Source organism: Macaca nemestrina, chromosome 14 (assembly GCF_043159975.1).
Source record: "Macaca nemestrina isolate mMacNem1 chromosome 14, mMacNem.hap1, whole genome shotgun sequence".
Lineage (NCBI taxonomy): Eukaryota > Metazoa > Chordata > Mammalia > Primates > Cercopithecidae > Macaca > Macaca nemestrina.
This window is the reverse complement of record NC_092138.1, coordinates 1847037-1872064: the sequence shown is the minus strand read 5'-3', so window position 1 is coordinate 1872064 and position 25028 is coordinate 1847037. Positions and strand designations below refer to the sequence as shown.

Genomic DNA, 25028 nt, shown 5'->3' with positions numbered 1-25028 from the left:
AGGCCTGGCGGGTAACACATGAGTTGATGAGGACTGGGTGGGAGAGAATGCTTGTCCCACTTAAAGTGTCAGCTTGATACTCAGTTTAAGCCATTGTGCCTGATAGGAAAAGGGTTGGGAGGTGGGACCCACCATGCTGCCCTTATTATTAGCATCAGAAGGTTTTCAAGAGAAAGAGAGTTTGAATTTTTTTTTTTTTTTTGAGACGGAGTTTTGCTCTTGTCGCCCAGGTTGGAGTGCAATGGCACTATGTCGACTCACCGTGACCTCTGCCTCCCAGGTTCAAGAAATTCTTCCAGCTCAGCCTCCCAAGTAGCTGGGATTACAGGCAGCTGCCACCACGGCCAGCTATTTTTGTATTTTCAATAGAGATGGGTTTTTGCCATGTTGGTCAGGCTGGTCTCGAACTCCTGACTCAAGCGATCCGCCCGCCTTGGCCTCCCAAAATGCTGCGATTACAGGTGTGAGCCGCCGCGCTCGGCTGAGAGTTTGAGTTTTTACATAAAGTCTTCAAACTTGTACATGCTGGCAACAGATTCAAATTTTTACAAAACTCCCTATGTGCTAAACAAAACATGTTTGCAGGTTGCTTCCTGGAGTTTGTGATTTTTGCTCTGAAGTACACGGATGAGCTTGGGTAAACCTGTTCAAACTATGCCCATTTGGCAGTTTCTGAAATTTCCCATTTATGTTAATTTGTGACTGTTTATTCTTGTGGTTATATACTGGTGATTTCCAGATAAATAAATAGTAACAGACCACAATGTTTTTTGTTTGTTTTGATTTTGATTTAATTCATAGAGGGAAAAGCTTAACATTATGAAAATAGTATCTGTTAACTAAATTTTTAATTGTGAATCTGGGTAAACATTCTTCTTTTTTTTTTTTTTGAGACTGAGTCTCACCCTGTCACCCAGGCTGGAGTGCAATGGCGCGATCTCGACTCACTGTAACCTCTGCCTCCTGGGTTCAAGTGATTCTCCTGCCCCAGCCTCCCAAGTAGCTGGGATTACAGGTGCACACCACCATGCCCAGCTAATTTTTTGTATCTTTAATAGAGACGGGGTTTTACTATGTTGTCCATGTTGATCTCGAACTCCTGACCTCGTGATCCACATACCTCGGCCTCCCAAGGTGCTAGGATTACAGGCATGAGCCACTGCGCCTGGCCAAATAAACATTATTCTGATTAAATGTCTTGCTAATAAATACCTCTTTGCAACATCATTTTAGGGAGAAGCAATTATAACAAGAATTTTCTTAGAGTAAAAAAATTATCTTTATATTTCAGTGTAAAAATATTAGAAAAAAGCATGTTAAAAAAAAAAAAAAAGATCAGGCCAGGCACGGTAGCTCATGCCTATAATCCTAGCACCTTGGGAGGCCGAGGTGGGTGGATCACTTGAAGTCAATAGTTTGAGACCAGCCTGGACAACATGGTGAAACTCAGTCTCTACTAAAAATAAAAAAAAATAGCCGGAAATTGCTTGAACATTCACCGGGAGGCAGAGGTTGCAGTGAGCCAAGATTGCACCACTTCACTCCAGCCTGGGTGACAAGCAAGACTCTGTCTCAAAAAAAAAAAAAATCAGTGATAAGGTGCCCTTTGTAGTCTCTAAGTGAAATAAATTACTCTTTAACCCAGTGGCTTATACCCAAAGGTAAAGCCTTTCTGATTTGCAATTTGTTGAGGTAAGAGGCCAGTTAGATCTAATTTTAAAAGTCCGAATTACATTTATTTTAAGTAAGTGTTGGTATATTTATTTTATTTTTTTTTTTTTTCCTTCTTTCTTTTTTTTTTTTTTTGACAGTGTCTGGCTATGTTGCCCAGGCTGGAGTGCAGTGGTGTGATCTTGGTTCACTGTACCCTTCACTTCCTGGGCTCAAGTGATCCTCCTGCCTCAGCCTTTCAAGTAGCTGGGCTACAGGCATGCACCACCACACTGACTAATTTGTGTATTTTTTGTAGTGATAGGGTTTCACCATGATGCCCAGGCTGGTCTTGAACTTCTGGGCTCAAGCGGTCTGCCCACCTTGGCCTCCAAAGTGTTGGGATTATGGGCGTGAGCCACTGCGCCTGGCCAATGTTATTGTATTTCTTTAAAAATTATAAAGCGAGGCATAAGTACAAAGTACAGTTATAATTCAGGGTGGGCTTAATTACATAAATATATGATAAGTATAAAGTTTGTAAACTCAGGAGCAAGGTATAGGATTATAATCATGTTGAAGGAGTCTTAAATTTTTGCATCCTAATATGGAGAGAATTGAGTAAGTTCTACAACTTGCATGAAAGATGATGTTAAACTTTTATTTCATAATAATGATATGGAGTATTTCCAATATACCTAGGGCACTCCAGATTAAGAGGATTTGATGAGACATTTTTGCTATGCCAGCTGGATTGAAAAGTAAATCTGTCTTTAAACTTTTTTCCCTCTTTGTTGGTCTTCTGTCTTATGGAAATAATGGACTTGTTAAAAAATATGCCTAGGAGTAGAGTTTCTTTTAAAAGGATGTTCTCGTGCCTTTATGGGGGAAGGTGACCGTATGTTTAGTATGTGGGAAATATGGTCCAGGATCAATGTGTCACCTCACTGACTGTGATCGCTTTTGCACATTTGTCACTGTCAGGGAGACCATTCCCTTTCTCGCTCTCCCACAGTTCCATTCCTAGAGCCCTTTGAGATAATGTGTGTGTGTATGTGTAAGTGTATTGGAGATTATACTTTTTTTTTTTTGAGAGAGAGTCTTGCTCTGTCTCCCAGGCTGGAGTGCAGTGGCATGATCATGGCTCACTGCAGCCTTGACTTTCCAGGCTCAGGTGATCCTCCCACCTCAGTATCCTGAATAGCTGGGACCACAGATCACCAAGACTGGCTAATTTTTTGTATTTTTTTGTAGAGATGGGTTTTCACCATGTTGCTTAGGCTGGTCTTGAACTCCTAGGCTCAAGTGATCTTCCTGTCTCGGCTTCCCAAAGTGCTGGGATTACAGGCATGAGCCATGGCACCCAACCGATATTACCTTTTTTCTTTTTTTTTTTTTTTGAGACAGTGGTGTGATCTTGGCTCACTGCAACCTCGGCCTCTCAGGTTCAAGCGATTCTCCTGCTTCAGCCTCCTAAGTAGCTGAGTAACCATTCTGCGTCTGCCAGCATGCCCAGCTAATTTTTGTTTTTTAGTAAAGACAGGGTTTCATCATGTTGGCCAGGCTGGTCTTGAACTCCTGACCTCAAGTAATCCACCCATCTTGGCCTCCCAAAGTGCTGGGATTATAGCTGTGAGCCACCGTGCCCTGCCCAACATTACGTTTTTTGCCTAGAGTTCTGATGGAATCTGTACTGTGGCAAGAAAAACAATTTTAATATTCTAAGAAATAGTTATTTTTTTCTGGAACCTAGAAAATGAATTTTTTGCTGTATTTCTTTTTGATGAATGTGTTTTCTTCTGATGAGGTCATTGCACCTCAATCAATCTTTGCAGATATTTTGCTGAAGTTTCTCTCTCCCCTTTTCTCTTTTCTTCAGATGGCAGCCACCATAATGATACTATATGTGTCCAAGCTAAACAAAATAATTCACTTCCCTGATTTTGATAAGAAAATTCCTGTAAAGGTATGTAATGAAAAGTATATGTGACTGTGATAGAAGATGTGAAAATACACATTGATTTTAGAGTACAGGTCCATTTCTATACACACTGTACTTCCTGCCTGCACTGGATATAAACTTCTTTTTTTGTTTGAGATGGACTCTTGCTCTGTCGCCCAGGCTGGAGTGCAATGGTGCGATCTTGGCTCACTGGAATCTCCGCCTCCTGGGTTCAAGTGATTCTTGTGCCTCAGCCTCCTGAGTACGTGGGATTACAGGTGCCTGCCACCATGCCAAGCTAATTTTTGTGTGTGTGTGTATTTTTAGTAGAGATGGGGTTTCACCATGTTGGTCAGGCTGGTCTCAAACTCCTGACCTCAAGTGATCCACCCACCTTGGCCTCCCAAAGTGCTCGGATTACAGGTGTGAGCCACTGTGCCTGGTCAAGAAACTTTTTAGTGAAGATTGTATATCGCTTAGTTGTCCATTTATGTAATGCATATAGTAGTAAAAGTATGTGCTTAACAACTGACATCAAATCAATGAATATTGTATGTCTTCTGAAGTGAGAAAACTCTAAATTAGGGATTGACAAACTTTTTGGTAAAGGGTCAGACCATCTCTTGTTATTCACCTCTGCCACTGTACCATGAAAGTAGCCCTTGATGACATTGAAATGGGTTGATGTTCATGTGTTCCAATAAAACTTTATTTACATAAATAAGAGCTGGGCTGGATTTGGGCCCTCGTTTACTGATTTCTGTTTTCGTTTTATCCTGGCCTGACAAAAGCTGTGAGTGGAATTAAGAATGCAATTTGATATACATAGAAATATGCAGTTTTTTCCATCCTGGAACTAGAAACAGAAAATCTGCCATTCCTTCCTGGACTGTGGAATGGAACTAACATTTGTTGAACAGTTGCTGGGTTCCAGACATTAGGTCAGGCATTTTAATTCTTAGACCAGTCACATACAACAGGTGGTATTAAATGGATTATGACAGCATTTAGGTTTAAATCAGACTGTCAGTTCCCTGAGGGTGAGGACCTCATGTGGCTGGTTTGCTGCCTTTCTCTAATGCTTGGAAAAATGCCAGCATCTAGCCCTGGATTATTTATCAGACAGACTAAAGAAGCACATGCTTACAGCATCAGTAATCAGGGGATCCCAGTGTGGTGGCTCATGCCTATAATCCCAGCAACTTGGGAGATCAAGGCAGGAGGATTGCCTGAGGCCAGGAGTTGGAGGTCAGTGTGGGGAACATAGTAAGACGTTGTCTCAAAAAAAAATAAAACAAAAAAAACAGGTGCGGTGGCTCATGCCTGTAACCCCAGCACTTGGGAGACTGAGGCAGGCGGATCACGAGGTCAAGAGATTGAGACCAGCTTGGCCAACATGGTGAAACCCCGTCTCTAATAAAAATAAAAAAAAATTAACTGGGCATGGTGGCGCACACCTGTAGTCCCAGCTACTCAGGAGGCTGAGGCAGGAGAATCGCTTGAACCTGGGAGGCAGAGGTTGCAGTAAGCCAAGGTCATGCCACTGCACTCCAGCCTGGGCAACAGAGTAAGGCCTCATCTAAAAAAAAAAAAAAAAAAAAAAAAAATTCAGGGACATCCAGAAAAAGAGAAAAATAAAAGGTTGAAGTATATGAAAGCTGTCAACCTAATCATCATGAGAAAAACCAGAATATTACTGGGCTTACTTACTCTTATTTTATCTTATAGTATAATTTTAAAACATTTTAAAATGGTAAAATCTATACATAGAGAAAAAGGCATCCTATTTGAATGTGTAATTGAATGACTAATTACCCTTGTAAACCATTACTTAGGTCATGAAATGGGATCACAAAGTCTTCCTTACCCACTATCCTAACTTTTCTAACAATAATTTTCTTGCTTTCTTTGTAGTTTTTCTAAATCTGGATGCATCCCTAAATTCTTTTTTTTTGAGACGGAGTTTTGCTCTTGTTGCCCAGGTTGGAGTGCAACTCAGCTCACTGCAACCTCCAACTCCCAGGTTCAAGCGATTCTCCTGCCTCAGCCTCCTGAGTAGCTGGGATTATAGGCATGTACTACCATGCCCCACTAATTTTGTATTTTTAGTAGAGATGGGGTTTCTCCATGTTGGTCAGGCTGGTCACGAACTCCCAACCTCAGGTGATCCGCCCACATTAGCCTCCCAAAGTGCTGGGATTACAGGCTTGAGTCACCGCACCCAGCCACATCCCTAAATTCTATAGTCTTGTTTTACCTGCTTTTGAACTTGAGATAAAGGGGATCTAACTCTATGTTCTTTTGTATCTGGCTTCTTTCACTTAATATTATGATAGTGAAATTCATCCGTGTTGTGTGTGGCTGTATTCTTTTATTTTCATCGTATGAATATATCACAATTTACTTATCTGTTCTATTATTCATGGTAATTTGGATATTTCCAGTTTGGGGGCTAGAAAAATAAAAAGTACTACCCTGAACATACTTAAAAGTTGGACCCTGGCATCCATGTGTTAGCTGGGGCTGCCATAACAAAATACCCCTGGCCAGGTGGCTTCAACAACAGAAATGGATGTCCTCGCAGTTCTGGAGGCTGGAAGTCCAGGACCTAGGTGCTGGCAGGGTTGACTTCCGGTGAGGCTTTGCTTCCTGGCTTACAGACAGCCACCTTCTCACTGTGCCCTCAATGGTCTTTCCTCCGTGTGTGCACTCCTGGTATCTCTTCCACTTCTTTTTCTTTCTGTTTTTATTTTCATTTTTATTATTATTTTGAGACAGGGTCTAGCTCTGTCACCCAGGCTAGAGTGCAGTGGTATATCCACAGCTCACTGCAACCTCAAACTCGTGGGCCCAAGTGATCCTCCTGCCTCAGCCTCCCAAGTAGCTGGGACTACAAGCATTTGTTACCATGCCTTGCTAATTAAATTTTTTTTTTTGTAGAGACAAGGTCTCACTATGTTGCCAGGGCTGGTGTTGAACTCCTGGGCTTAAGCTGTCTTCCTCTGTCGGCCTCCCAGAGTGTTACAATTACAGGTGTGAGCCACCGTGCCTGGCCTCTTCTCTTCATATAGGGACACCAGTCTTGTTGGGCTAGGGCTCTACCACTATGCCCTCATGTAACCTGACTTCCCTTGGTTAAGACCTCATCTCCAAATACAGTCACATTGGGGATTAAGGCTTCAACATGTGAATGTGGGGAAAAACAAGATTCAGTTCATAACAGTGCCTATGAGTGAGGAATGTGTCTATCAGGGAGTGGAACTGCTGGCCCTGGGGCATGCATATCTTCAGCTTCAATCTGTAAAGTTGAACAGTTCTTCTTGGTGGCTGTACCAGTTCACCTTCTAACAAGTGTGCATGAAAGTCCCTGTTGCTTCATATTCTTGGTATGTGAGTCATATTACATTTTGCTAATCTGGGTTGGGTGAGGTGGCTCACACCTGTAATCCCAGCACTTTGGGAGGCTGAGGCAGGCAGATCACCTGAGACCAGGAGTTCAAGACCATCCTGGCCACCATGGCAAAACCCCATCTCTACTAAAAATACAAAAAATTAGCCGGGCATGGTGGCGGGTGCCTGTAACCCCAGCTTGGGATTACAGGAGACTCAGGAGACTGAGGCAGGAGAATTGCTTGAACCTGGGAGGCGGAGGTTGCAGTGAGCCAAGATCATACCATTGCACTCCAGCCTGGACAATAAGAGCAAAACTCTGTCTCAAAAATAAATAAATACATCAATAAATAAATTTTACTAATCTGGTGGGTGTGTTGTGACATCTTATGGGCTTTAATTTGCATTTCCCTGATGACTAGTGCGGAGGAGCCTCTTTTCTTTTTCTTTTTTTTTTTGAGATGAAGTCTTGCTCTATCGCCCAAGCTGGAGTGCAGTGGCGCGATTTTGGCTCACTGCAACCTCTGCCTCCCGGGTTCAAGCAATTCTCCTGCCTCAGCCTCCTGAGTAGCTGGGACTACAGACGTGTGCCACCACCCCCAGCTAATTTTTGTATTTTTAGTAGAGATGGGGTTTCGCTATGTTGGTCAGGCTGGTCTCAAACTCCTGACCTTGTGATCCACCTGCCTTGGCCTCCCAAAGTGCTGGGATTATAGGCGTGAGCCACCATGCCGCACCAAAATCATTTTTTAAATGTCTGTTTCAATATCCTCTCTGGCGAAGTATCTGTCACCATTTTTATATGTGAAGGAAAATGCTTATTGGAGTTCTAACCAAATATTCATTCTTTTTTTTTTATTGAAGCTGTTTCCTCTGCCTCTCCTCTACGTTGGAAACCACATAAGTGGATTATCAAGCACAAGTAAATTAAGGTAGAGTGTGGGATAATGGCTAGTTCCTCACCTCTGTGCTGCCAATGTTACAAAGACTAAGTTTGATTTTGCCATTGATAGTGCTTCTACTATATATAGAAGACAATAATATTCAGTAATTTAAGAAAGTAAGGTGGAGTTTTGAGTTTAATTGGCCAATGATTTTAGGAATGTTAAAAAGCTTATTTTTTTAAATTATTTTCAAGCCTGAACATAGAATATGAGAGCTGTAGACATTAAGGTAGAGAAGGTCTGATTTATCCAGGTACGACTGTTGGTATGAATATGATTTTGTGTGACTTTTGGTTTCGTCTCCGTTTTATAAGAGCAGGAACATCTCCTCAGGCTTGGGGTAGACCAGGTTTGGTGCAGGGAAGAATAAATGACAGACATTTTCAAGTGTGTGCTGTATACATTTGAAATTTGCATCTGCATTTATTTCAGGGTCTTTTTTTTTTTTTTTGAGATGGAGTCTCACTCTGTCACCCAGGTTGGAGTGCAGTGGCATTATCTTGACTCACGGCAGCCTCCACCTTCCGAGTTCAAGTGATTCTCTAGCCTCAGCCTCCCAAGTAGCTGGGATTACAGGCATGCGCCAACACGCCTGGCTAAGTTTTGTACTTTTAGTAGAGATGGAGTTTCACCATGTTGGCCAGGCTAGTCTTGAACTCCTGACCTCACGTGATCCATCTGCCTCGGCCTCCCAAAGTGCTGGGATTACAGGTCTGAGCCACTGTGCCCGGCCTATTTCAGGGTCTTTTGATTATGGGGCACATAATACCTTATCCTTCTTGGAATGCTATTAAATGGATCAATTTCACTGTTAATGATTTTAAGGGTTTGATATCTTTTTTGAGACGGAGTCTTGCTCAGTCACCCAGGCTGGAGTGTAGTGGTGCGATCTTGGCTCACTGCAACCTCTACCTCTTGGGTTCAAGCGATTCTCCTGCCTCAGCCTCCCAAGTAGCTGGGATTCCACGCCTGCCACCATGCCCAGCTAATTTTTGTATTTTTAGTAAAGACAGAGTTTCACCGTGTTGGCCAGGCTAGTCTTGAACTCCTGACCTCAAGTAATCCGCCCATCTCGGCCTCCCAAAGTGCTTGAATTACAGGCATGAGCCACCACGCCCGGCCTAAACTTTTTCAATAAGGACAGGTTTTCACCACTTCATATAGGAAAAGCAGGATAAAAGCTTCCTTCCTTTATTAGCGCTCAGACTAATAAATTAGTGTCCCGACACCTTCAATGGTGACCAGGGAGGGTTGTTTTCTGTTTGTTTGTTGTTGTTTTTTCCTATCATGGATTCATGCTTTTTCATTTACTTGATACAAGTCCTTTATCAAATATGTGTTTTGCAAATATTTTTTTCCTAGTTTGTGGCTTATCTTTTTATTTTCTTAACACTATCTTTCACAGAGCAGAAGTTTTTAATTTTAATGAAGTTCACAATCATTTTTTTTTTCATGGATTATACTTCTGGTTTTGAATTTGAAACCCATCATCAAACCAAGATCATCCAAATTTTGTGTGCTATCTTCCAGAATTTTTGTAGTTTACGTTTTACATTTAGGTCTCTACAAATTTGCCTGCTCTAGACATCTCACACAAGTAGAATCGTACAGTATTTTTGCCTTTTTTGACTGGCTTATTCACTTACATCATATTTTCAGGGTTTATCCATGTTATATTAGGTGTCAGATTTTAATTCCTTTTTCAAGCTGATTAATATTCCATTGCAGGTATATATATAATATATATATTATATATGTGTGTATATATATATGCATATATATGTGTATATATGTGTATATATATGTGTGTGTATATATATAACATTTTGTTTATTCATTTATAAAAATATTATTTATTTATTTTTTTGAGACAGGGTCTCGCTTTATTACCCAGGCTGGATTGCAGTGGTGCAATCACAGCTCACTGCAGCCTCACCCTGCTGGGCTCAAGCGATTCTCCTGTCTTGGTCTCCTGAGTTGCTGGGGCTACAGGTGTGCACCGCCACGCCTGGCTTATTTTCATATTTTTTGTAGAGACTAGGTCTTACCATGTTGCCCAGGCTGATCTTGAACTCCTGAACTCAAGCAATCTGCCTGCTCCGGCCTCCCAAAGTGTTGGGATTACAGGAATGAGCCACTGTGCCCAGCCTGTAAAAGTTTTTAATTTTGATGAATTCCAGTTTTTCTATTTTTTCCTTTTGTTGCTTGTGCTTTTGATGTTTTATCTAAGGCTTTGCCTAACCGAAGGGTCATAAAGATTTACTTCTATACTTTCTTCTAAGAATTTTATAGTTTTAGATCCTATATCCAGGTCTTTAATACATCTCAGAGAATTAAAAATTTTTTTCTTTTAAGTAATGGGGTCTTTCTATGTTGCTGTGTTACCCAGACTCAAATGCAGTAGCTATTCACCGGTGCAGTCATGGCTCACTGTGGCCTCAAACGATTCCCCACCTCAGCCTCTCGAGTACCTGGGACTGCAGGCACATGTGACAGTACCCAGCTCTTGCGTTAATTTTTTGTATATGGTGTGAGATAGAAGTTCAAATTCATTTTTTTGCACGTGGATGTTCAGTTGTCCCAGCAGCATTTGTTGAAAAGACTGTTCTTTTTCCATTGTATTGTGTTGGCACCCTGGTTGAAAATCAATTGATCATAATTTTAAGAATGTATTTCTTGACTCTTAATTCTATTCTCTTGATTGTATATCTATCTTTATTATTATTTTTTTGAGACAGGGTCTTGCTCTGTCACCCAGGCTGGAGTGTGGTGGCACAGTCACTACTTACTGTAGCCTTGACCTCCTAGGCTCAAGCGATCCTCCCACCTCAGCCTCCCAAGTAGCTGGGACCACAGGTGTGCACCACGACACCTGGCTAATGATTATTTTAATTTTTTGTAGAGATAGCATTTCACCATGTTGCCCAGGCTGGTCTGAAACTCCTGGGCCCAAGGGATCCACCTGCCTCAACCTCCTAAATTGCTGGGATGATTGGAGTGAGCCACCATGCCCATCTATCTATCTATCTATCTATCTATCTGTCTGTCTGTCTGTCTGTCTGTCTGTCTGTCTATCTATCTATCTATCTATCTATCTATCTATCTATCTATCTTTAAACCAGTACTAGCTAGTCTTGATTATTGTAACTTTGTATTAAATTTTGAAATTGGAAAGTGTAAGTACACCAACTTTGTTGTTCTTTTTCAAGATAGTTTTGATTTTTTAATTCTCTTGCATTTCCTTATTAATTTTAAAATCAGCTTGTCAATTTCTGCAAGAAAAAAAAAAAGAATAAATAAAGCCAGCTAAGATTTGATAGGGATTATGTTGAATCTGTGACTTAGTTTGTTAGTGTTGCTGTACAGGACTACCCGAGGCTGGGTAATTTATGAAGAAAAGAGGTTCGTGTGCTTCACAGTTCTGCAGGCTGTGCAAGAAGAATGGCGCCAGCATCTGCATCTGGTGAGGGCCTCAGGCTACTTCCACTCCTGGCAGAAGGGGAAGGGGAGCCAGTGTGTGCAGAGATCCCGTGGCAAGATGGGGGGTGCTATCAGGGTCCTTTAACAATCAACCTTCATGGGAACTAACAGAGTGAGAACTCACCCCCCGCCCCGCCCCAGCTGATTAATCTATCCGTGAGGAATCAGCCCTCACAGCTGAAACATTCCCCACTAGGCTCTACCTCCAACATGGGGATCTAATTTTAACATGAGGCATAAAGGGTCAGATATCCAAACTAGCAATCTGTGTATCTATTTGAAGAGTATTTTTAATAACATAAGGTTTTAATAACATAAGGTCTTTTGATCCATGAACATGGAGTGTCTTTCCATTTATTTAGGTCTTCATTACTTTCTTTTTTTAATTTAAAAATTTTCTTAGAAGGCCACATACAGTGGCTCACTTTGGGAGGCCAAGGCAGGTGGATCACCTGAGGTCAGGAGTTGGAGACTAGCCTGGCCAACATGTGAAACCCCGTCTCTACTAAAAATACAAAAATTAGCTGGGTGTGGTGGTGGACACCTGTAATCCCAGCTACCTGGGAGGGTGAGGCAGGAGAATGGCTTGAACCCAGGAGCGGAAGTTGCAGTGAGCCAAGATCGCACCATTGCATACCAGCCTGGGCGACAAGAGCGAAACTCTGTCTCAAAAAAAAATTTTTTTTTTTTTTCTTAGAGACGGTATCTCACTCTGTTGCCCAGGTTGGAGTACAAGTGGCATGATCATAGCTCACTGCAGTAGCCTCGACCTCCTATGCTCAAGCCATCCTCCTGTCTCAGCTTCCCGAGTGACTGAGACTACAGGCATTCACTACTGTGCCTGGTTAATTTAAAAAACATATATTTTTTTGACTTGGCGTGGTGGCTTACGTCTGTAGTCCCAGCACTTTGGGAGGCCAAAGCAGGTGGATCACTTGAGGTCCGGAGTTCGAGACCCGTCCTGATCAACATGGTGAAACCCCATCTATACTAAAAATACAAAAATTAGCCAGGTGTGGTAGTACACGCCTATAATCCCAGCTACTCGGGTGGCTGAGGCACAAGAATCGCTTGAGCCCAGGAGGCGGAGGTTGCAGTGAGCCAAGATCATGCCACTGCATTCCAGCCTGGCAACAGAGCAGGACCCTGCCCATGCTGGTCTCAACCTCCTGGCCTCAAGCAATTCTTCCACTTCAGCCTCCCAAAGTGCTAGGATTATAGGCATTAACCACCGCACCTGCTGGCTTCTTTAATTTTTTTTTTTAAACAATGTTTTGTAGTTTTCTGCACACAAGTCTTACACTTCTTTTGTTAAAATTTTGTCTAAGAATTTTATTCTTTTTTTGGCCGGGCGCGGTGGCTCACGCCTGTAATCCCAGCACTTTGGGAGGCCAAGGCGGGCGGATCACAAGGTCAGGAGATCGAGACCACGGTGAAACCCCGTCTCTACTAAAAATACAAAAAATTAGCCGGGCGCGGTTGTGGGCGCCTGTAGTCCCAGCTACTCGGGAGGCTGAGGCAGGAGAATGGCGTGAACCCGGGAGGCGGAGCTTGCAGTGAGCCGAGATCGCGCCACTGCACTCCAGCCTGGGCGACAGAGCGAGACTCCGTCTCAAAAAAAAAAAAAAATAATAATAATTTTATTCTTTTTGATACTATTTTAGATGAAATTGCTTTGCTAACTTAATTTTTTTTTCTTTTGAGATGGAGTCTCGTTCTGTTGCCCAGGCTGAAGTGCAGTGGTGCAATCTTGGCTTACTGTAACCTCTGCTTCCTAGGGTCAAGCAGTTCTCCTGCCTTAGCCTCCCGAGTAACTGGGATTACAGTCACGCACCACTATGTCCAGCTAATTTTTTGTATTTTTAGTATAGGTGGGGTTTCACCATGTTGACCAGGCTGGTCTTGAACTCCTGACCTCAAGTTATCCACCCACCTCGGCCTCCCAAAGTGTTGGGATTACAGGCGTAAGCCACTGTGCCCGGCCTAATTTCATTTTTGGATTGCTCATTGCTAGTGAGCAATATTCAGAGTTGACTTTTGTATATTCGTTTTGTTTCCTGCACATTTGCTTGATTCACTTATTGTGGTTCTAATAATTTTTAAGTGGATCCCTTAGGATTTTCTGTATAGAAGATGTTCTGTACAACAAATAGAGATTTGCTTTAGTTCTTCCTTTCCAAATGAGATGTTTGTTTTTTTCTAATTGCACTGTCTAGAACCTCAAGTACAGTGTTGAATAGATACAATGGTGAGAGTGAATATCCTGGTCTTGTTCCTGATCATTAGGGGGAAAACATTCACCTTTTAACCATTATGTATACCTTATTTGCTTTTAAAAGGCATAATCTAGAATACTTTCCGAATGTAATTGAAAATATAAAACGTATTGTTGTTGTTGTTGCAGCTTTGAAAAATGTAGATCTAGCCAGTCTCATAAGGCATATTTAGGTGTGAATATAAAGTTCCTGAACATTCTTTCTGCAGCTGTTCTCTGGATGCAGCATGGTTGAGAATGTGAAGCCTGTGCTGGGGTCTGGTTGGCTGAGCTGCCACTCTCCTCCTGTGCTGCTGTTCCAGCTCTGACTTTCTTTCCCTAGCTCATCGGCCGCTCAGGGTCGCATCTAGAAGCAGGTGGAGATGGGCTGGCATTTGGCAGCCCTGGCAGTCTGTTGACTATGCATTGAGCTGCATCCTGGAATCTCTGGGTGTTAGGAGTGGGTAAAAGGTTCTTAAGTATATATTTTAAGGAAATATAGCCTTATTACATAAAATTTGGGGAAGAAAATCACCCATAAATCTACCTTTTAACAGACAATTTTAAATACTCATTTTCAGCCCAGCACGGTGGCTCACGCCTATAATCCCAGCACTTTGGGAGGCTGAGGCGGGTGGATCACCTGAGATCAGGAGTTCAGGACCAGCCTGGCCAACATAGTGAAACCTCGTTTCTACTAAAAATGCAAAAATTCGCCGGGTGTGGTGGTGTAATCCCAGCTACCCGAGAGGCTGAGGCAGGAGAATCGCTTGAACCCAGGAGGTGGGGATTGCAGTGAGCTGAGATTGCACCACTGCACTCCAGCCTGGGTGACAGAGTAACTCTATCTCAAAATAAATAAATAAATAAATAAATAATCATTTGCAGCCCTTTTCTGTATATAAAATGTATCTTGTTACATTGTAGACCCTACATAGCTTTGTATCCATTTATTTTATTTAATATTAATTTTCCAATAGTATTTGTATTACAGTTATAATACCATGTTCCCTCAACTGAATGTATCATGATTTATTTAACCATTGTGATGTCTGACATTTAGGTTGTTTCTGATGTTTTTCCCACAGACACTGCAGTGAACACATTTATGCATGTGTTTTTTTCCTGTCTTTCGATTATTACCTTAGAATAAGTTTCCCAAGAAGTAATTAGGTCCAAGGTCAGAACCTTTTTTTATTATTTTGAGACAGAGGTTGCAGTGGTGCAATCTTGGCTCACTGCAACCTCTGCCTCCCGGGTTCAAGCAATTCTCCTGTTTCAACCTCCTGAGTAGCTAGGACTGCAGGTGCACACCACCATGCCTGGCTAGTTTTTGTATTTTTAGTAGAGAAGGGGTTGCACCATGTTGGCCAGGGTGGTCTCAAACTCCTGACTTCAAATGATCCACCCGCCTCAGCCTCCTAAAGTGCTGGGATTACAGGCGAGAGCCACCGTGCCCAGCTGGTCAGGACTGTTTAATGACGATGCATAGGCCTGACTTGATTTGTCAAAGGATGTATCGGTTCACATCATGAAGTAGTTTCAGCATAACCTTTAGAATGGTTGGACAGAATGGTATCTTAAATTGCCAAGTGAAGGCTGGGTGCGGTGGCTAACACCTGTAATCCCAGCACTTTGGGAGGCTGAGGCAGGAGGATTACCTTAGGTCAGGAGTTAGAGACCAGCCTGGCCAATATGGCGAAACCCTGTCTCTTCTAAAAATACAAAAATTATCCGAGCATCATGGCGTGTGCCTGTAATCCCAGCTACTTGGGAGGCTGAGGCAGGAGAATCGCTTGAACCCGGGAGGCAGAGGTTGCAGTGAGCCGAGACAGCACCAATGCACTACAGCCTGGGCAACACAGTGAGACTCTGTCTCCAAAAATAAATAAATAAAAAATAAGTAAATAAATTGCTAAGTGAAAGTGGCATGAAATCCTTTAATCTCCATTTATTGTTATTATTTAATGTGATTTGTTAATGGTAAATGTGAAAATTAATTTGGAAAATTAGTAAGCTTAATTAAAAATGTAAAACATGTAAAAGAAAAAACCAATCAACCAACCCTTGGTGTCTGATATGCTTCACTCTTTTCCTGGCAGCCTGCCGATGTTCACCGTGCTCAGGAAATTCACCATTCCACTTACCTTACTTCTGGAGACCGTCATACTCGGGTGATTTTGTTTTTCCTCCATTCTTCCAGTGTGTCTCCCACCACTGCATTTCTTTTACCCAGCAAATTCTAGTAGCCATTGCTAGTTGGGCAATAATTTAAGGACAAATGGTTTATTCATTTAAAAGTAGTTGTGTGCTTCTGAGATTCCCTAAGAACTTAATGAGGGATTTTTTAAAAGTTGTAATTTTACCATAGACAAATAATGCATGTTTGTGGTAGAAAATCATAAGAAAGGGCCAGGCGCGGTGGCTCAAGCCTGTAATCCCAGCACTTTGGGAGGCCGAGGTGGGCGGATCACAAGGTCAGGAGATCGAGACCATCCTGGCTAAAATGGTGAAACCCCATCTCTACTAAAAATGCAAAAAAATTAGCCGGGCTGGTGGCGGGCGCCTGTAGTCCCAGCTACTTGGGAGGCTGAGGCAGGAGAATGGCGGGAACCCAGGAGGTGGAGCTTGCAGTGAGCCGAGATCGCACCATTGCACTCCAGCCTGGGCGACAGAGCGAGACTCTGTCTCAACAAAAAAAAAAAAAAAAAAAGAAAAGAAAATCATAAGAGAGAAGGAAAAAGAAACTCCAAAACAGATGTAAGCCTGTTTCCTGAGCCAGATGGAATATATACCAATTTCGGAATACAGAAGAGAAACTGTCCACGTATACATACAGGATAGGTGTGCAGGGTATGAGGGATGTCAGTTCTGATACAGTGATTATAATATCAGAAGAAATTAATTTTTATATTGTTGGTATAAAATTTCTCATGAGGATATTTAGTTTGATATCCAAAAAGTTGATTCTTGATTTTGCCGGGAGGATTATTTAGAAATGAATTTCGGTTGGTGGTTCAGTGTTTTAAGCCCTTGTACTGAATATTATCTTAATCTTTGAATACTCACTATCAGTCCGTACAAACTAGATCCACCAGCCGGAGCGCTTCTGTGTTTTGTCCCAGTATCTCTCTAGTGAGAACAGAGAAATCAGTTTGTAATTAGATTAAGAAAACTGCTTAAGAAATAATGTAAATTTAGTCTGGCTTAGAAACACTTTTAGTGCTTTCTCTACTTCAAGCATTGTCTGCTAGATTTTAGCTGTAAAACTGTTGATGTCTATTTTCAATTTGTTTAAAAAATAGAATCATATTTCAATGTTTTCCTGTCCGCTCCCTTTCCTTTCTTTATGTATTTATTACAGGAAGCAGTATTCGCTCAACATCATCGTCAGTGTCTTTGCCATCATTCTCGGGGCTTTCATAGCAGCTGGGTAAGACTTTGGACTGTTCCTGCTCAATAACTTCTTTGTGTCTTTCACAATAGGCCCAGCCCCATCCTCTGTTTTTCATTTTCCATCTGGCTGCCATTGAATTGAGCAGCCAGGAGACAAATCTGTTGAAGTTAGTGGAATCCCTGTGTGTTCCTGTGAAAGTCAAAGTGGGTCCCACCTTGGCCAGAAAATTTCTGAGAATATGTGAAGAGAGCATTGCAAGATATTAGTACAGCTTTTCTTCACAAAAAGCAGTGAACTGTTTACGTTTCTTACTGAATGTTTGTCTTTAACAGCTTTACTTGAGAAGTTCTTAGGCATTTGATTAACAATAACAGACTTACAAAGCCTTTGTATGCTGATTTATTTTATTATTCCATGATACCTTAGCAGTTGCTATTTCCGATGGTAGAATGCTAAATGTATTTGTATGTTTGGGATACAAGCCAACACTGGTGCACGACTACTACTTTAATGATTATTTTGCAAAAGGAATAACAAGGACTGTAAGTCTTCATGGGCAGGCAGGTGCTCAGATTTCTCTGTTACAGCATGCATGGTGGATAGTGCATGTTAATAGTTACATTCCCTGGGTGTGGTGGCTCACCCCTATAATCCCAGCACTGTAGGAAGCCTGGGTGGGAAGATCACCTGAGCCCATGAGTTTGAGATCAGCCTGGGCAACAGTGAGACCCTATCTCTACAAAAAAAAAAAAAAAAAGAGAGAGAGAAAATTAGCCTGGCATGGTGGTGTGTGCCTGGAGTCTCAGCTACTCAGGAAGCTGGGGAAAGAGGATCTCTTGGGCCCAGGAGTTTGAGGTTACAGTGAGCAATGATTGCACCACTGTACTCCAGCCTGGGCAACAGAGTAAGATCCTGTCTCTAAGAAAAACAAATCATGCTTATTATTATTATAAATGTATTTAGTCCATTGTGCAGACTAAGGTTTATTACTTAATGTTTCATCTGTACCTTTCTCTCCCCTAGTCCTAGCCATGGGCTGAGTTTCACTCCTTGAAAGCTGGCTCTGTGGTCTCAGTGCTCCAATTCACACCGTGGGTATAGTGCCAGCACCCATTAGACAGCAGCGCTCAGAGCCTGGTCTAGTCATGACAGGCTTTTTTTGGAATGAAATTTTAGGAGTAAAGTAGTTTAAAAAGGGAGGAGTTCTATGGAAGATGCTTTGGGACTAAAGGGGACAGCTTCCCCCTCTACTCTCTGAAGGTTCATTAAAAAAGGAACTGTGGTGGCTCACGCCTGCAATCCCAACACTTTGGGAGGCCGAGGCGGGTGGATCACCTGAGGTCAGGAGTTAGAGACTAGCCTGGCCAACATGGCGAAACCCGTCTCTACTAAAAATACAAAAATTAGCCCGGTGTGGTGGCGTGCGCCTGTAATCCCAGCTACTGGGAGGCTGAGGTAGGAGAATTGCTTGAATCTGGGAAGTGGAGGTTGTAGTGAGCTGAGATTGTGCCATTGCACTCCAGCCTGGGTGACAGAGTGAGACTCCATCTCAAAAAAAAAAAAAAAAAAAAAAAGGAACTGACAAAAGAGCAGATTGAGAAGAGAAAAAGACACACAGATTTACCTTCCCATGCCTGGGGTGGAGATCACGGGAGAGCGGCCACCCAGTGACCCAGTGGGGTGCAGGTGCTTCTATATCCTTCACGGAGGGCAGGGAGTGGAGACAATGCTTTGGAGAGGTCAGGAGTGATGACTGGAGAGAATGAATGGGCCTGGGAGACAGAAATTGTAAAGGATTGATTCTCTTTGGAATTTGCACCCGAGAGGCAGACATTATATTTTTAAAGTCTGCCCAGATGTGGCTGCATTCCTCAGTCTTGTTCTCTGCAGTAGATGTCAGAGAGGGGGATGGAAAGCAAGTGTGTTCTCATGAGTGGCAGTCTTTTAAGGTCGAAAAGGGAGTATCCAAGAAAAACCTCTTCAGCATCTGCTGCCCTTCAAGGGCTTCCCATGTAAAATAATCTGCATGCCAGGGTCCCATATTTTGGGGTGAAATTCCCTGGGCTCCTCCCACGGCACTCTGAGGTCTCCCCAGCACAGCCCCTCTCTTCTAGCTTCCTTAGGGCTCATCTTGAAAACCACTGGCTTACAGCCAGTTAAAGACTTTTGCAAAAAATGGTTTATAAAACTGTTGGTAAGTCTTTGGTGAGGAATGGCCCTTCAGTTACCATGTGTATACAGGCACGTTTCCAGAACCAGGGAGCAGAAATCCAGTCTGTGCTTCACATATGCAAGGACAGTCTGCAAATGATCTGAAAGGGTAAATCGGGGTTCCAAAAGCATCTGACTTTCAACCAAGAACCAGCCTGGAGTATCCATGCTCAGGCTGGCCCTACCTCTGGCACTCACAGAACGGATCCCCTCCTAGCTGCTGGCATTCACAGCGCTTAGCCACAGATCAGCCGTGAGTGCTCAGCTAGAGACCAGCAGAGACCCCATCCTGCTCTCCTCTTACATTAGCGCATCCAGATGCAAGCAGTGGCAGATCAGAATGTCCGGTGAGCAGGCGATGCTGCTGTAACAAACAACCTCCACACGGCAGTAACTTCACTCACCAGATGCACCCCATCCATGCCACACACACCACCCAACACTAGGCAGTGCTAGTGAGAGGGCTCTGCTCCATGTGCTTACTCAGGCATCCAGGCTGATGGAGTCCCTGCCTCAGAGGGCACTTCCTTTACCAAACAAGCAGGAAAAGGGAATGTGGGGAATTGTGTACTGGTTCTTAAAGGTTTCACCCAGAAGTGACATGTGTTACCTTCTCTCACATTTTATTCAAAAAGCAAGTCACATGGCCAGAAAAAGTTAAAATACAACATCTGGGCTGGGTGTGGTAGCTCATGCCTGTAATCCTGTTACAGGAAAGGGGTCCTGATCCAGACCCCAAGAGAGGGTTCTTGGATCTTGTGCAAGAAAGAATTCAGGGCAAGTCCACAGTGCAGAGGGAAAGCAAGTTTATTAAGAAAGTAAAGGAATAAAAGAATGGCCACTCCATAGACAGAGCAGCCCCGAGGGCTGCTGGTTGCCCATTTTATGATTATTTCTTGATGATTTGCTAAACAAGGGGTGGATTATTCATGCTTCCCCTTTTAGACCATATAGGGTAACTTTCTGACGTTGCCCTGGCGTTTGTAAACTGTCACAGTGATGGCGGGAGTGTAGCAGTGAGGACGACCACAGGTCACTCTTGTGGCCATTTTGGTTTCGGTGAGTTTTGGCCGGCTCCTTTACTGCAACCTGTTTTAATCAGCAAGGTGTTTATGACCTGTATTTTGTGCTGACCTCCTATCTAATGCTGTGACTTAGAATGCCTTAAAACCACCTGGGAATGCAGCCTAGTAGGTGTCAGCCTCATTTTACCCAGCTCCTGTTTAAGATGGAGTTGTTCTGGTTCACACGCCTCTGACAATCCCAGCACTTTGGGAGGCCCAGGTGACAGGATTGCCTGAGCCCAGGAGTTTGAGACCAGCCCTGGCAACATAATGAGACCCTGTCACTACAAAAATAGAAATAAAAAAATTAGCTGGGCATGGTGGCACATGCCTGTAGTCCCAGCTACTCAGGAGACTGAGATAGGAGGATCGCTTGAACAACTGCAGGGGTTACATGAATCTGCTCTAATTGATTAAACAAGTAAATTCTTCAGAAATGTCTGTGCTGTCACCACCGGCCTAAACAAATGGTGGGTAAGCCGCCTGACAGTGGCCCAGGCTTCTGGGAGTGGGAGCAGTGCTACTGGGAACTCTTGGTCCCCCGAGTAGGAGTTCCCCTGCAGCTCTCCCAGGAGGCGGGCAGTGTCTCCTCCCATCCTCTTTCCACTCACTTAGCTCTGCCGTCTAAGGGGGCAGCAGACTCTGCTCTTCTTCACGCTGAATCACATATGGGTAGGTAAGAAATTTGGAAGACCCTTATTTTGAAGAAAATCCTTTTGTTTTGAGACGGAGTTTCACTCTTGTTGCTCAGGCTGGAGTCGCGGTCTTGGCTCACCACAACCTCTGCCTCCCCGGTTCAAGTGATTCTCCTGCCTCAGCCTCCCAAGTAGCTGTGATTACAGGCATGCGACACCAGGCCCAGCTAATTCTGTATTTTTAGTAGAGACGGGGTTTCTCCATGTTGGTCAGGCTGGTCTTGAACTCCCAACGCAGGTGATCCATCCACCTTGGCCTCCTAAAGTGCTGGGATTACAGGCATGAGCTACTGCGCCCGGCTGAAAATCCTTTTTTTTTTTTTTTTTTTTTTTTGAGACAGAGTCTCGCTGTGTCGCCCAGGCTGGAGTGTGGTGGCGCGATCTTGGCTCACCGCAAGCTCCGCCTCCTGGGTTCACGCCATTCTCCTGCCTCAGCCTCCCAAGTAGCTGGGATTACAGGTGCCCGCCACCAAACCCGGCTAATTTTTTGTATTTTTAGTAGAGACGGGGTTTCACCATGTTAGCCAGGATGGTCTCGATCTCCTGACCTCGTGATCCACCCGCCTCGGCCTCCCAAAGTGCTGGGATTACAGGTGTGAGCCACCGCACCTGGACTTTTTTTTTTAAATTGTGACTGAGAGAGAATTCTGACTTACGATGACTAAAATTAACTTCCCTTCTCACAAATATGTTTGTAGATAATAATGTGTGGAGGCCTCAAGCAAAAGTCTAATTTAATTTGCATTCAGATTTTGGTACAGTTTTTGCTCTCTATTTCATTCTCTTTGGTTAGAAATAATCTTATTTTGACGTTGAAGAAGATTTAGGATATGCCCCTCCAAACTATGCTACTGTGGGATCAGGATTATTTTGAGCTGAGGACAATTGAGAATCAACACATCAGGAAGTTTGCTGCCTTCTCCTTTCTGCCTAAAAAACAGGGAATCAGTTTCCCATTGTGAAGGGGGCCCCTTCTCCCATCCCAGGAAGAGGAGAGCAATTCCTGTCACTGGATGGAGGATCGGCCCTGAGATGCATCTGCATAAACAAACCCTCAAATAACCCTTCTCCTTCATCATTTCCACTGTAGATTTCCTAGTTACTTTCTAACAGTTACACAATTTATTTGTTCCTTGAAGCCCAAATCCTCTTTCCTTTGTCACAATGTAAGTCCCCAAGCCTCACTGTTTCTTTGAGTTTCACTTATTTTCTGTGAACTTTAGGGAACGTATTAATAAGATTTGTATTCTCTTTCTCCTGCTAATCTGTCTTTTATCAGTGACATTAGCAGGCCCCCAGACACTGAACCTGAGAGGGTACAGGACAAGGTTTTCCTCCCTGGCAGTGTGTATTTCTGAATATTATGGTCTAGCACTGTCTGCAACCATCAAGTGCAGGTGGGTGGGCCACTTCATGGCTCAGCTGTTGCTCTTCCTCTTGTTCCTGTCATAGCTCCCCAGATGTTTTTACGCTGGTGCTATTTATAATGGAAATGGAAGAGAAGATGTTTCAAAAGAACGGGAAGAAAGGAGCCAATAAGGGGTCACACAGAAGGATGGACAGGGTGCGGCTGGGGCACCAGCAGGAGGTGTCACTGCCTCATGCAACCCCTCTTACCCAGTCTCTGCCAGCTGCCCCTCACTGGCTGCACCCTGGAGGTGGCCCTGTTCACTACAATAAGCAAAGTCGCTGAGTGGGACAGGGTGAAGCACTCCCCTTAGGAAAGTCAGGGCTCACCAATTATTACGCGGATTCCTCAGCTGGCGAAAGAAAGGGGCTGCAGTTGAAAGAGGATGGTTCCTGTCCCTCAGGTTTTAAGCCGTTCACTGCTGAGTTGAAGCCACCTGATGGGCTGGTTTGGTTTTTGTCTGGAGGCAAAGCAGAGGAATTAACCATTCACTACCACACAGCGTGCCACAGAAAAGTGCATTTGATTAGGGAAAGGTAGAACAGGCGGGCTTGGAGGCCAAGTTAGGAGTTTTCGAATAATCCTTCTCCTTTTGTGGTCTCCCTCCCAGGTCTGACCTTGCTTTTAACTTAGAAGGCTATATTTTTGTATTCCTGAATGATATCTTCACAGCAGCAAATGGAGTTTATACCAAACAGAAAATGGACCCAAAGGTACCAGACCTTGCCTATGGCTTTTTGGCTTTGTCATCTGGGCCCTAGAATTATATGAAAAACGAAAATGAATGTGTACAGTTGGCATGTCATGTAATTTATATAATATGACGTGTAGATTCCTAATTTATTTTCAATTATCTTGTCTGTGTAAGTTATTATTTGCAAAATTTTGGGTGAAAATGAGATAGCATGGGAAAAGCTACTAGTTTAGATGCACACTCAGAATATATAAAAAGGGATTAATTTGAAAGGCAAACTAACTTTTTTACTGGCATCATCAACGACCAAGGCAAGGTCAGGGGTCACGATATTTGTTCTGAGAGCACTAGTTTGGAGTCTGGAGATGTGGGTTAGAGACACAAGTTTTGCTACTTACTGGCTGTTGTGACTTTGAACCTTAACTTCTCCAAACGTCAGTTTCCTCATCTGTGGAATGAAATGACTGCAATGGATAATTTGTAAGGTCCTGTCCAGCAATAGCTGCTGCTTCTGATGATGAGGGGCTGGGGCAGAGGAGCTTTGCTTTTGTGTGGCTGCTTGTCACGTGGAGGCCCCATCCCTCCCCCCCCACAGCTGTTACAGGAAGCCCGGGAGGATGAGTCAGACATATGTTTCTTTGTTCCAAGCTCTTTGTGCTGGATGAGGGAGTTCACTCTGACCAACAGGCTTATTTCTATGAGCTTTTTTTTTTTTTTTTTTTTTTTTTTTTAATCTGCACTGTGTTTTTTTTTCCCCCTGCATGGCCTTTTTTTTTTTTTTTTTTTTTAACGGTAGCAGTTTTACAAAAACAGGTTTGTTGTCTTTGCAAAATCACAATATGTCATCCTTTTTTGAAAATGGTGAAGTGGTGTGGCCACTTTAATGAAAGTAAATGTATAATGCTGCTGTCCTTTAATGGAAACAGCAGATGTTTTTAAAGAGTTTTGTTTATATTCACGTTTTTAATGTTCTTTATTTTGTTCCAGATTTCCCATTTTGAATAACGTGCTTAAAAAAAACCCCACACAATTAGAATGCTGGAGATGAATGGAACCCTAGAGGCTTTCCACTGCCATGCGTTTTCTCTGTAGTTTTGGTGTAAAACAAATGTTTATTCCAAAATCTCAGTACCCTCAAAATGAAGCATTTTATGTCAGAAATTTGCTGAAAATATTCCAGTACAGTTGCCCAGAATGCATATTCTAACTTTGCATGAATATGCAGTTGAATAAATGGCTCCAGGAAATCTGTGCATCATGTTTCTAAAATTGAGTGGTTTTCATGTTTTTGTTTTTGCAGGAGCTAGGGAAATACGGAGTGCTCTTCTACAATGCCTGCTTCATGATTATTCCAACTCTTATTATTAGTGTCTCCACTGGAGACCTGCGACAGGTGAGCTGATGGCAATCGTTACAGTCTTCCTTAGCAGGCTGTAACATTTTTAATATTTAACATTTGGTATGCACAGAAATAAAACGTGTAAAGGTAGCTGGGACTACCAGGAGGGTACATGATAACAAGATGTTTGATATCCCTAGTAATCTTTTGGCACTACCCTTGCATTGGCATTTAGCCTTAGCCACATATCAGGGAGTGCCAAGAACTGTGGACTTGGAACTTTTTGGAACACAACAATACAAATCTGAGTTTGAGTTCCATATCGCCCTTTGCTAATGTGGGACCCTGGGAGAGCTACTTACCCTAGAAGGGGATTTTGATCATTTCAAAAAATAGGTTTATTTATTTGTTACTTTCTATTACGGACATTTTGAAACGTGCACAAAATAGAATAATTCAATGAGTAGTCACGGACCCACCACCTAGCTTCAACACTTTGGCATTTTGCCATATTTTATCTGTCCTCATCCACCCCCACTTTTTTGTTCCCTGGAGTGTTT

The 25028-nt window shown here is 43.0% G+C and overlaps 1 protein-coding gene and 1 long non-coding RNA gene across 9 annotated transcripts in view; one reads left to right on the top strand and one right to left on the bottom strand.

Annotated features, from left to right (window-relative positions):
* Positions 1–23645, bottom strand: part of LOC139358065 (uncharacterized) — a 30839-nt gene extending 7194 nt beyond the window's left edge. Inside the window, exons 1-5 of one of the 3 annotated variants that reach the window (XR_011612281.1) lie at positions 23528–23645; positions 22765–22895; positions 18682–18829; positions 16730–16792; positions 15467–15915 (exon numbers count right to left, since the gene is read on the bottom strand). This is a non-coding gene — a long non-coding RNA (uncharacterized lncRNA). Of the gene's footprint in view, positions 1–15466; positions 15916–16401; positions 16793–18681; positions 18830–22764; positions 22896–23527 lie in introns of those variants that run through there. The other 2 variants (XR_011612280.1, XR_011612279.1) reach the window with 2 other exon arrangements.
* Positions 1–25028, top strand: part of LOC105498997 (solute carrier family 35 member D2) — a 59217-nt gene that overhangs the window by 14033 nt on the left and 20156 nt on the right. For 3 of the 6 annotated variants that reach the window (XM_071077452.1, XM_071077454.1, XM_071077451.1), the window contains exons 3-8: positions 3530–3616; positions 7847–7914; positions 15763–15834; positions 17025–17093; positions 23046–23148; positions 24430–24522. In XM_071077452.1, the coding sequence (XP_070933553.1) occupies positions 3530–3616; positions 7847–7914; positions 15763–15834; positions 17025–17093; positions 23046–23148; positions 24430–24522 (492 nt within the window). Of the gene's footprint in view, positions 1–2352; positions 2412–3529; positions 3617–7846; positions 7915–11292; positions 11390–15762; positions 15835–17024; positions 17094–23045; positions 23149–24429; positions 24523–25028 lie in introns of all 6 variants that reach the window. The other 3 variants (XM_071077457.1, XM_071077453.1, XM_071077456.1) reach the window with 3 other exon arrangements.